The following is a 13,050-nucleotide window of genomic DNA, read 5'->3' on the forward strand; positions in this document are numbered from 1 at the left end:
AAATTCATGCTTTTGGGAAATTTTGCAGGTGATAAAGTTCTTCTACGCAGACAGAGAGGATCAATATGATTCACATACCTAGAAATAAACGTCTTTTTTGTTGTTGTTGCTATTTCCTAGTTGGCTGTAATTTCTCAAGCAAGTCTATGACTAATTCCTGGTGCTGGTTTATCACTGGTCAGACTTTCGGCTCATACTCTTACATGTAAATACAAGACAGCTTCCTGCTGTACTGCAGGAATACAACCCAGGCTGCTCCTAAGCCCTGTCCAGGCTGGCCTTGGGCACTGCCAGGGATCCAGGGACAGCCACAGCTGCTCTGGGCACCTGTGCCAGGGCCTGCCCACCCTCACAGGGAAGGATTCCTCCCCAAAATCGAATTTGTGTGAGGAGTTTGTTTGGTAACAGGTTCTAGCACACCCCAGCTCCTAAATCAGTGCTGGGAGCAGAGGGTTGGGTGGGTTAGGGCTGTCCAGAGGGGAGCAGGAGGGAATATTCCCTCATCCTTCCTCAGCTCTGCACCACATTCCTTCCTTTGGATGGAAATAATTTGGCTGTGCACTTGGATTCAATTAGAGACAGTTAAGTGAATTTCCTTGCTCTGACTTCATTTGGAGCATTTCTCTATTTTTTAAACTTTGAAATCCAAGCTGATGCTGAAGCTGAAGGCAAGTGGAGAAAATTGGGAGAACCTTTTCCTAAAGAGCCAGCTCTGCTGCTAGAGCTGAGCACAGAATGGGCAAGGGGAGCAACGCGGAGCACAAATCCCTGTAACCAACAGCCTCCTTCAAGGCTTTTCCTTTTCAATAAAAATGCTGATGTTTTAACTGAATCCATAAATTAAATCACAATCAAGGAAGCAAAGTCTGCTAACGGTCAAACCAGAGATTGCTGTGACTTGGAAACATCTCTGTACCTGTTTAATTGCTTGAAGGCCAAACAATAAAGCTCTAGAGGAAATTCCCTCAGTATCTCATTCTCTTTTTTCCCGACTTTACAAAAATTAATGAGGTCATGAGCATCAGTTAAAACATTTATTGGTGGGCAAGGAAAACAGACATAAAAATGTTGCTGTCCCTACTTGATCTTTTCTTTGCGTGTGAAATTTATCTTTACAGTTGTCTACAACTTTAAACAAAGCCATTCCAGCAGCTCCTACCAGTTACTCACGTGTCTTCTCCCTCCCTCACAAAAATCAGCAAATAAGTATTCCCAAGAAACTGCAAATAAATAAAAATAAAGGAGCACTGGTAAATAGAGACCCCAAGATGGAGATCCAGACCATCAGCTCTGTGCTCCACAGAGCAGGAACAGCTCAGCCATTTCCACATGAAACACAGCAAGTGTTGAAGTATTTTTGAGGGCAAGTCTTTGACGTATTTCTCTAAAATGATGCTTTTTCTAATACACATTTTACACCCCACTGTGTTAAATAAATTGCATATATACTTTTTTAATTTATATATATATATATATTTATTTTTTTTAAATTTTGGTCCAGCTCCATCCTGGACATAGATTTGTTCGCACAAAACAAAATAATAATATTTTTCACTTGACCTACAGGTGATGAACAGGAGAAAAGTTGAAGTGGATACAAAATTCATATTGTTCATTGTAGGATACTTGTGGCTCTCAAACCTTTAAGAGCATGACAGAATCAAGCCAAAAAGAAGGATGTGAGCAAGTCTGTGCTGCTCTCCAAGTTTTCACTCTCTGACCTCTATTAGGAATTTTGTAAGGCCACAGCTAATTAACATTTCCCAGGGGTGAAAGAGCAAGCTCCAAAGTCTGATGCCAGGCTGGACAGTTGCCCAGGTTACCCCTCTCATGTGCTCACAAGCCTGTGGCTCTCTGGGAATGAAAGAAAAAATGCTAAATGTCCACTCAAGACCAAGGCCCTGAAACCAGGTTTGGCTCTCCATCATCCTGAGGAGCCCAGCCACTCCCGACAGCACCTGCCCTGGCGTGACACATGGCAACACTCCCAGAAAGAGGAAAATCCTCCCTCAGTATGGATTTACAAGCATGTGACAGGTGTTAAAAATATGGAGAACTTCATATGGGCGTGTTGCTATAAAGGAGCATGAGATGAATGGAGTTATCCACTTGTTTGTCCATAAAATCGCCCTGTTGATTGTATGAGTCTGCTGGAGATAACGCTGAGGTGCCCGTCAGCACCGCTGTCACGAAGGAGAGCTGCTGTGTGCCATGGGATCTGCACACACAATATCTACATCCCAGAATCCCAGAATAGTGCAGTTTGGAAAAGATCACCCAGTGCAGCCCCTGGCCAGACAGGGTCACCTGGAACAGGTGACACAGGAACGTGCCCGGGTGGGTTTGGGATGTCTCCTGAGGGAGGCTCCACACCCTCCCTGGGCTCTGCCATGTCAGGGCTCTGCTCTTTCCTCTATCATGGAAAGAGGTTCTTCCTCATGTTAAGGTGGAACTTGTTGTGTTTTAGTTCCTGGCCATTGCTCCTCATCCTGTCACTGAACAGTCTGGCACCATCCTCTGACACACCTGGGAGGGATTTGTATGGATTGATGGGATCCCTTCTCCAGACTAACCAGCTCCTACAGTCTCTCCTCATCAGAGATACTCCAGACCCGAGAGGAACACATATTTTAACGTATTTTTGTGCTCATTTGGGAGGGCTATAGGAGGGGAACTGCTTTTTGACACCCACTGAAGGGACATGTCCGAGCCCCCTCACATCCTCGGGGGGATCATGGCAGAGTCCTTCTCACACCCTCAGGGGGTATCATGGCGGATCCCCCTCACACAGAGGGGAAGCAGAGGGAGACCCCCTTCAGCCTCCCACTGTGTGGGTGAGCACAGCTCCATCACATCCCAAGGGCGATGTGAAGTAAAATCGAGGATGCACAGACGGGAGTATCGTGTTCTCCTCACACACGACACTTAAATACAGAGTTTGCTGCTGGTTTTTGGTAAAAACACACCAGGAATGGCACTCGGGCGCGTGCCGGGTCCCAGCCCCCTCACGCCGCCCGGGCGTGAATGGCGCCGCCCCGGCCCGTCCTGCACCGCGGCGCCATCATGGCGGCGCCCAGCGAGGGCCGTGCGGGTCGGGGCTACGAGCCCTTCTCGGGCACCGACAGCGGCTCCTTCTCCTTCGCCGTCCCGCAGGGTGAGACGGAAGAGACACCCAAGAAGCCATGCCGAGCCTGCATGGATTTCAAGAGCTGGTTCAGCCACCAGAGGAAGCAGATGGGTCCGGGCACCGCGGTGAGGCGCGGCGGGAGCTCTCCCTGGGGCCCTTGGCGACCCTCAGTCCCTGCAGCGCTCCCTCCGTCCTCCATCCTGCTCCCGCAAGTGGGACGAGGCTGGGTGTTCCCTTCAGGGTGTGAAGGAGCCGGGGACAGGGCTCCCTTCAGTGGGAATGGGAAGGGAGTCCCCATCTTCTCCCTGGGGGTGAGGGGCGCTGCCATTGCCCCCGTTGAGGGTGTGAGGGGGGCTCTGCCATGTCCCCTGAGGGTGTGAAAGGGTCCTTGCCTTGACCTACAGAGGGTGTGAGGGGAGCTCTGCCATGTCCCCTCAGAAGGTGTGAGGGGACTCTGCCATGACCTCAGAAGGGATGTGAAGGACCTGTTACCCCACCTCACCTTCCCACCCAGCACAAAAGGGCTGTTTCCCCACCCGCCCCGGTGTCCCCTCACACTCCTCTGTCCCTCTGCAGGAGGCGAAAGAGCCCCCTCGGGACTGTCCCCTGGACATCGAGCAGCTGGGCCGCAGCACCTGGGCCTTCCTGCACACCATGGCTGCCTACTACCCTGACCGGCCCACCGGGACACAGCAGAAGGAGATGAGGGACTTCATCAACCTCTTCTCCAAGTTCTACCCCTGCAAGCACTGCGCAGAGGACCTGAGAGAGAGGTGAGTGGGAAAACCCTCAGAGGGTTTTTTCAGGATCTGGGCAAAGGTGAGTTTTCTCAGTGGGTTTTTTGAGGCTCTGAAGGACAGGTGAGTGGCCTCAGCAGGTTTTCTGAAGATCTGAGGGAAAGGTGAGTTTCCTCAATGGGTTTTTCTAAGATCTGAGGGAAAGGTAAGTAGCCTCAGCAGTTTTTTTGTTGGAGGGGCTTGCCAGAAGTGCTGGGCTGCAGCAGCTAGTTTGCATATCAGCAGCTCTTCCTGCATTTGGAGTTTGTAGCTACCTGAACTGGTTTCTTCCATTATTGCATCAATCACAGATAAACTTACTCAAAAAACAAACACCTGTTCTCAGGCTGTTGGGTTCTGTGCTGCCTCCAAGGCTTCCCTGAGGCAATTTTGGAGTTTTCTGGTTCAAAATGGGCTTGTGAACAGTTATAGAATTAGACTGGAATAATTTTCAGGAGGCAAGTGTTCTTCTACCCTCTAAAATGCCCTGTATTGGCAATCTGAGTAGTGGAGGCAAGGACTGAAATGGGCTGAGGTGTTTGATTTGGTTTGGGATGAGATGATCTTTAAAGTCCATTCCAACCCAAGCCATTCTGGGATTCTGTGGTAAGGTTTTCTGCTGCTCTCAGCTTCTTTCTCAGAAGTTTCCACTGATTTGTTTGCCGTTCCCTGTTTGCAGATTACGGACGAACCAACCCGACACGAGCACCAGGAGAAACTTCTCCCGGTGGCTGTGTCTGCTCCACAACGAGGTGAACAGGAAGCTGGGCAAGTCGGAATTCGACTGCTCCCGTGTGGATGAGCGCTGGAGGGATGGCTGGAAGGATGGCAGCTGTGATTAACCCGCAGGGACTGCTCTGGGAATCCAGCAGAGCAGTGCAGTCCCTGCGGGGTTGCTGCAGGGACAGAGGGAGTCAATAACTCTGTTTGTGTGGGACTGATTCAGAGCTGATCCAATGCCAAAAGGAGAATTGAAAATCCTAGCCCAATGATATTTTGATAAGTAATGGTACCTGAGGGGTTGAGGCTGCCAGAAACCTCTGAGATTGGGTCAATCTGACAAACTCATTTCATGATGACATTTCCTGATTTTGGGGGCATTTGCTTATTTCTGTGGCTAGAGTTAATTTTCCCTGAATGCAGTGATCTTCTCCAAGGCATTGCCTGATGTTTTAGAAAATACATCTGATTAATTGTCACTTTCATTTCTGTTGTTCTAATAGAGAAAACTCATGCTGGGTTTTGTGCCAAGTCTGTACCCCTGGATTTCTCTTTCTAGCATCTCCAACATTTGTTGTTACTCTTTTGTCCAGTTCCTTTGGTAAAAGTCTTGAGGGCAGGTACATTTAATTTAAACACTAAAACATGGAGCCCAGATTTCTCAATTTGGTTTTGTATTTCAACTTAACATGTCAGAGGACACAACAGAGTCAAAATCATTTCAAGTTCTTCACGTAGGTGATGATCTCATCCCTTCCTGCACTCCTGCCTGGGAGAGGTTTGCACAAACCCTGACAGCAACAGGTTTTTTTCCTTCCCTGCTTCCTGCTGAGGTTTTCTTGTCTGTTTTATTGAGCTTCCTTATCTCATGCCCTACAGCACACCTGTGAATTTAGCCTTGGAGTTTTTGGCAAGTTTTGACTGGAAAGATTCATGGTGCTGCTGAAACTAGAGCAGACTCACCTCTTATCTGAACCTTTGGTCCTCACACCACTGTGTGGGCTCCTGAGTGATTAGAGAACCAGGAACACCTTTGGATACACATTTTAGTATTTTGTGGCACAGTGAAGGCCTTTCAAGTCAGATCTGTTAAATTAATGTGAGACTTTTATGGACTAATGATTTCTGAACTTTCCGTGTCGTAACATTTCTAAACACAAACCCAAACGAACTGATAACGAGACACTGCATGAAGAGTGTGATTGAAGGTGTCACTCAGGCTGTTAAAAGTGCTCAGAAAATTTCCCTGCCAGCATGTTGAGGTTCTTAGAACAAATAAACCCCAGCTCTTGGGTTTTGTGTTTGGTAATAAACTCAGCCCCCACAAAAAAAGCTCATTGGGATCCACTAGAGGGGAAAGGACCAACAAAAGGGCAGGCCTCCGTTTTTGCAGGTAGGACCCATCTGACTCAGTTCTGTCAGGACACTTTTAGCAGAGGGAGGTGTGGGCAGGCATCTCCCTGTGGGTTTGGTTGTGCTGAAGCAGGAATTCTGTGTTCCTCCTTTCCAATCTGCCCTCCACTGGTGTGTGTGACGGTGTCCTCGCCCACGGAGCAGATGATGAGATTTCTCCCTCGTTTGTTTCAGTGTAAACGAGCAGGTTGGTGAAACACCTGCCCATCCTTTGTCACCTCCATCTGCCAGGGGCCTGGGGAGGTGCATTGCCCTGGGCCAGCAGGGACACGGAGCCCCCCAGCACTCCTGTCCACTCCTGAGTGCTGAGGGGAAAGGGAGGGTGTACCCAACACATTCTGGTCACTTTGTGTCCTTCAGGGAGGTGGTGCTGCAGTGCAGGAGGAAAAGCCTCTCCTGTCCTGGCAGAGCTTGGGAACAGCCTTCAAGCTGACTCTGTGTCTTTAGCAAATCCTGCCCAAAAATGAGGCCACCAGCTGTAGCCAGGATGCTTTTAGGGCAGTTTCTATCTTTACCAAGTGGCCATTTGATGAAATCTCTGCTTGCACTTTGTTCTCTCATTGTTTTGGCTTGGCAGAAGAGCTCTGATGTAGTTGTTTCTCAGGCATATCCTCACCTCTGTGGACTTGACCATGTGAGGATTGGGGGAATTTGTTCTGCTGCTTGTTTGTACCACAAGTTTTAGTCTTGGGTAAGGAATTTCCTTTGGAGGTCCTCATACTTGTGTACAGAAAATTGTGACTTCTTTACTAATTGCTCTTGATTAAATCTAGTTTTAAAACATCTCTGTGTTCAAATTGTATTTCCTGTTGATGTAAAAATAATAAAGCAACTGAGTTCACTCCTGGTTCACTCCTGCTGCATGGGATCTTAGGAAAAGGGGTCATGCTGTGCTGGTGGGTCTAACCTCTGTATGCCAAGGTACTACTGTTATATATACAAAGCAAGATATAGATATAAATATAATTATATATCTATATATTACAGTTTGGTGGCTCAAGTAAATTGTGTGATTCTCTGTGGATTGATCAGACAAGGTGGGGCTGCTCCTGGTCCCTTCCTCTTGTGCTGTTGAATTGATGCTGTTGGCCCTACAAAAATGCAGGAATTTGACAGGAATTTAACAGTAAATTCAGAATTTGCTTTTACATGGGGAACAGTGGGAATTTTATGGGATGCCAGTGATTTTTTTGGCTTGCTGACAGCGTGAGGGGCAGCATTAGAGTTGGGAGTAGCTCAGCTCTTGCTGGTTTGGAGCAGGGTGGCATCCCTGAGGGGCAGGGTTGGCAATCCCATTGCCTGGAATGGGGAAGCTGCTTCTCCATGTGAGGAGCCCTTGTGAGGAAGAGCAGAGCCAGGAGCAGGTGCTGCCTGAGGAGCTCTCCACCTGTCTCAAGAGCTGCTGCTGTGTGACAGGAGCCTGACCAACCCTGCAGCTTCCCAAACTCCTGTTTCCATGGCCTGGTTTGCATTCAAACCACACTTCAATTTTTTCCCTTTTTTTTTTAAATTCCCTCCCCAAAAGCAAAGAGCAGGGAGCCCCGGGGGAATCATCTGTTCCATGGATGGCAGGCAGGCTTGCAGATGCTGGCAGGAGCAGCGCTGTGCCTTTGACATTTTTCCAGGGATTAGCTGTTCCTTTGCAGCGCGTTGGGCGTACACAGGCTCCTGTTTACAGAAGGATTCCCAAGAGTTGCTTTGTTTTCTCGTGTCTTCTGCTTCAGTCTGTTCCAATCAGTGTGGGAGATCCTTCCTGTTGGAGTTCTACAGGCTTGGAGAGGGAAGGCTTTGGATTTTTTAGGATTTTCTTTCCTTTCCTTCTAAGCCCTGATTTTGTTGGTGTTTTATTCCATTCCTGGAATGGCTGCTCAGGGTTTTTGTCTGAAGGATGGAGAGGAGCTGTCCAGTATTATTTGAAGTCAGGATTAAGCACAGCCAACAAGGTGATGTAAAGTCAACTCTTCATTTCACAGGGTAATGGGAAAAGTAATAAAACATGGAAAGAAAACCACAAATAATGGCACGGAGACAAATCAGTTAAATTGTAATCGAAGGGGATGAGGGTCAGCCTTGGGGCCAGCTGGGGCACTGCTCTGGGTCAGTCCCACAGGGAAGTGTTGATGAGCACCAGACCCTGGTTCCAGGCTGGCCAGCCCTCAGTTCAGCTGTTAATCCCAGTGCAGGGAGCTGAGGGGTGATGCTAGTTGGCATCTTCTGCAAAACAGTGAACCAAGGCTGTTTGCTGAGGATAAATGGGGTTTGTACCCTCCTCTGTGCTGATGCATGTAAAATAACCCCCAACCCCGATGGAGCTGATTTTTCTGTCATTTCTGAATATTTGTAACTGCTGTTAAGATTCCCACAAGCAGAATCACAGAATATCCTCAGCCAGAAGGGACCCACAGGGACCATCCACACCAGCCTTTGCCGGGCTGTGTTCCCCTTGGCATGTGACAGTCCTGCTGAGGGGTGGCTGATCCAGCCCCGAAAGTTCTGCTGGCATTTCTCTGGGCTCAGCACCTGGCATGGGCTGGTACCCCAAAGGGGTCCCTGGCACTGGCACCTGCCCAGTTCTGCCCTTGCTTCCTATGGAAAGGTGCCCTCCCCTCCCACGGGCTGTGCTAGTGCAGGCTGATGCTTTTCCTCCCGAGCACTCCAAATCCAAAAGCCCCGTCCTGGTCTCAGTTTTCCCTCCTGGTCCCAGTTTTCCCTCCCATCCAGCACATCTCGTAATTCTCCTTGGCTTCTGTTCCTGGCTGCAAGATTCTCCTTGGTTCCTGGCTGCAGTGTGCTTCCCTCCACATCTGACCAAGCCAACAGTAGAGGGCAACAGAGGATGTATTGTCATGCATTTCCTTGTATTGCCAGGTATTTCCATGTATTTACATGTATTGCCATGTATTTCCTTGCATTTCCTTGCACTTCCTTGCATTTCCTTGACTTTCCCACATCTTACCCATCTCTGGAACAAGACTGCTCTGGATACCAAGTGTTTTACCTCATCCTGGTCCCTTTCCTGTGACTTTGGGAGGAGATTTTGGTGTCTTCAATTACTTTTTGAACGAGTGTGCAAGCCTCTTGTATATTACCAAAATGAGGGATGTGTTATTCCTCTGCCTGCCACTGAAATCTGCACTTGGAAGTAGAATAAAATGCTGTTTCCAGTTAATTTAATGTCTGTCCCACCAGGCATTTAATGCAGCCCCTAAAACCTTCCATGTTTCCCAGAACACCAAGCTTTAGTTCTAAGCTCAAGTCCCACTGCTGGATGGAGATGTGCCCTGTGAATTCTGAGTATGGTCAGGCAAAGCTGGGCTTTCCCTGCTTTTTCCATCCAGGTGTGCATAAAAAAGTAAAAAAGAAAGTGGATTCTGTGACTGTGCCTCATGTTCTGCTGCTCAGATGGTGTGAAAGATATACAAGGAATAAAAGACAATGCCTTTGTGGCCAGAGCACGTGACTGGAGGCTCTGGAGATCAAAATTCAGTTCTTTTTTAGTCATAAGCTTCTTGCTAGACACCAGGTAAGTCACTTCATCTTCTGCAGCTCCACTTTCACTTCTGCCTATGGGGGTAAAAATAGCTGTTAGGGCAGCCTTTGCCTGTATTTCCTGTTTAGATGAAAATCTCTTTCAGAGAGGGTGTTTTAATGGGCTTGTGCTGCACAAGCCTGGGCCTGAGAGCATTCACACTTATAAAATCCCTCATCTCCATCCATCTCACAAACCTCTTTTCCATCAGGTTGCATCCTGCTCGTGAATCTGAGGACCTGTTGGGGTTGTGTTCAGTTAAACAAAGCTTTTCTTATTTTCAGTGTATTTTGGCAGCAAAGCTCGATGTAGCTGTGGATGCTCTTCATGTCCAGTATGGCCTGAGCTGCCCCATGTCCTTGTGTACCTGTCAGCTCTGCTCACCTGTGCACAGCTGCAGGTGACAGGCACCAATGTCAGCTGTTGGCTGGCACGTCCCAGCACGGTGTGACTGACAGTGTGCTCCTAGGGAGGCCAGTTTGGGACAGCAAAGACCTTGTTCCCCTTTTTCAAGCTCCCCCCAAGGTGAGCAGCAGTGGCTGAATCAGATTAGATTCTGGTTTGCCAAAAGCCCCGAAATTTTCATGCTGGGGGAGCAGAGGCTGAGTTTCCTCCCGAGCTGTCGAGGCCACGGCTGCACCCCTGAGAGGAGTTTTGAAACGCTTTGGGGTTGGGTTCAGTTTGGGTTTTGCGCAAGCACTGAGACACCAATCCCCTGTTCAAAGCCAGTGCTGCCTCAGCTCACTGAGCTCTGTTATCCCAACCTTCCCTCAGCGATTTCAGTCTGCAAAGTTTTCCACAGGTTTTTCTGGCACACTTATCCTGGGTTTATCCACGTACAGTAAGTGCTGAATCCCACCTGAGAAACGTTTCACAAGCAGATGAGTAACCAGCTAATAGATGATCTTCCAGATATTTTTAGTGTGGAAAGCATGAAGAGCTTTCTATGACAGTGGGCTAAGGTACTGCTCATCAAGAAGCCCATTCTCCCTGCCCCTGGGCCCTATGGGCTTCTAAGCTCTCCTCAATACTCCCATCAACTCATTTTCATTTTCTCATTTGATGGCCGAAAGCAGCATCAGCCAAGCTCTAATGAAGGGAGGCAAGCAAAGCATTTCAGAGCAACAACTAAGCACCTCTCAAAGTGCTGCTGCGAGCCTGCTGCCCGGGGAATGTGAAGGACAAGCTGTTTTCCCACCCACGCCCGTGCCAGGGCCGGCTCAGACCATGGGGAGCTGCTGGAATCTGTGTCCAGAGCCTGCCCAGCTGCCTTGTCCAGGCTCTGCAGCCAGGCTGCGTCCTGCACGCTGGGATTGCTCACTCCAAACACACTCTGGGGCAGGTTTCACCTTGCTTTTCCCACCTGGAGCACTCTGTCCAGCTCTGGGACCCCACACACGAGGAAAACGTGGATCTGTTTGGGTCACTGCTCCCAGGGCTGGAGACCCTCTGCTCTGGAGCCAGGCTGGGAGGGCTGGGGGTGTCCAGCCTGGAGAAGAGAAGGCTCCAAGGAGATCTTTGAGTCCCTCCCAGTACCTACAGGGTATTAGGCTGACTGGAACAGGTTTTGAAGAAGGAGAAAGCCCCACATCTTGTCTCCTCCAGGTTGTCATGTCCACATACTTAGCCCTGAGAAAACCTGATGTGTTTTTTTGTGATAGAGACAAAGACAAGAAGTTGGCTTGACCAGAAGAAGCAGAAAGCAAATAGAGGTTTTCCACTACCTTTAATTAAATTCATGTAAAATAAAGACATGGGCAGCTCTTGGGCAGTTGTCTGCGTGCTGCTCTGTTTGCTTCCTGTCCTTGTTCCCTGTCCCTGAAATCCAGTGGGAATGGTAAATAGAGACAAAACTTGTTCAAATCAAACTAACGCTCTGCGAAGGGCCATTTCCAAACGCTGCTGCTCTCCCTTTGATGGGGAAAATGTGGAAGTTGCAATATCCTTCCCCGTTATTGGCTGCCTCTGTGTATCTGTTGATCTGCAGCAATAGGAAGCGAGGCAGAAAGACAGTTTGTATGTGGGCTGGAGATAGCTCCTGTGCTCTATCTGAGCTGGAGCAGGGGAAAAACTGGCACCCCACGATGTGGGCAAGGGTTGTATAAACCCTGCACACAGTGTTTGGGGGGATGAACCCCAAAGAAAGCACAAGTTTAGGAGCAGAGATTTCAGTGCCTGGAAGGTTATAAAGCCCATACCAGTCTGGAAAAGGTCATGATTTGTTCCAGGGTAACATTTCAAAGATCCAGGCAGTGTCCTGCTCCCTTGTGCTTTGCATTGTCCAAAAATTCCAACTGGGACAGATGAGCTGGGCAAGACAGGTTAGAAAGAGAGAGAAAGAAGTGGTTTCCCCAACATCATCAGAAAATCAGGAGCAGAAATCAGAGGTCGAGCTGATTCCCTGTGCAGCATCCCTGGAACAGCTGCCTCCCTGGCATGGCCACCCTGGAGGAGCAGGGCAGCCCGTGCCATCCCAGGAACTCTGGGCTGGTGGGCTTGGGATGGTTTGTGCCCAAAGCATGAAAAGGATTTCTGAGGATGCTGAAACAGCTGCCTCTAAACTGCTGAGGCTGACTGAAAACCCCACCTCGGGTAATCCCTTCAAGTTAATTTGGTCTTTGTTCCTGCCCTGCAATTCAGGGATGAGCTGGCAGTGATGCTCTTGGCACTGGGCTCCCATCCCTGGCCAGCTCCACAAACCATCCTGCCAGCAGAAAGCAGGAGGGACCAACCTGTCATTTTCTTCATGGCCATTTTGGTTCTGCCTAGAAAAATGTGCCGGTTCCTGAGCTGGTGACATTGAGGAATGAAGGCCTGAATTCTGCTTTTCCTGCTGCGCGTCAGAAATAGACCTGGAGAGATGATGACTCACCTGTAATTGAGAAAAACTGCGTGGCACCATTATGAGCTTCAACAGTTAAACCCTGATCCCACCCTGCCAGAGAGAGCACACTGACAAAGCAGCAAAAGGCCAAGAGGGGCTGGGGACAGGATCCAGCACTCGGGAATCCTTGGTTCTGTGGCTGCATGGTGTGTGAGGGGTGTGACACACCTGCCCCACAGGTACCGCGTGTGCTGTGGCACTGACAGGGTCCCTGCCGGGGGAATGGGGCTGCAGAGGGGCAGGGCAGCTGTGTGGGGGCAGGAGAAGCCCCCAGAGCCCCCAGCCCCAGAGGCCGGTGCCAGCAGGGCGGGTGGCTCCTCCTGGCTGCGCCTTTCCCGTCCGGAGCGGGGATGATGTCAGGGTTGTCATGGCATCGGTATCTATGGAACCGGGATCAGCATCGCTCAAAACCAGCTCGGGACACGGGCCTGGAGCCGCGGGGGGAACTCCCAACATCCGCACTCATCGAGGGTTTCCCTCTGAGCTGCTTCCTTTTCCTCCTTGCTGCTGCCCATGGGAGGGAGCAGGGATGGGGCTTGGCCTCCTCCTCCCGTCCCAGGGCAGCTCTGGGCGGCTCCTTCCGTGCATGAGGGAAGCGAGA

General features: G+C 49.6%; 1 protein-coding gene across 1 annotated transcript; it reads left to right on the plus strand.

Moving 5' to 3' along the window:
• Positions 1-2,991: 2,991 nt before the first annotated feature.
• Positions 2,992-6,877, plus strand: GFER (growth factor, augmenter of liver regeneration). The gene is made up of 3 exons (XM_064726280.1): positions 2,992-3,252; positions 3,704-3,900; positions 4,583-6,877. The coding sequence occupies exons 1-3, from the start codon at positions 3,025-3,027 to the stop codon at positions 4,743-4,745; spliced, it is 588 nt and encodes a 195-aa protein (XP_064582350.1). The 5' UTR covers positions 2,992-3,024; the 3' UTR covers positions 4,746-6,877.
• Positions 6,878-13,050: the final 6,173 nt, after the last annotated feature.

The sequence above is a fragment of the Zonotrichia leucophrys genome, chromosome 14 (assembly GCF_028769735.1).
Source record: "Zonotrichia leucophrys gambelii isolate GWCS_2022_RI chromosome 14, RI_Zleu_2.0, whole genome shotgun sequence".
Classification (NCBI taxonomy): domain Eukaryota; kingdom Metazoa; phylum Chordata; class Aves; order Passeriformes; family Passerellidae; genus Zonotrichia; species Zonotrichia leucophrys.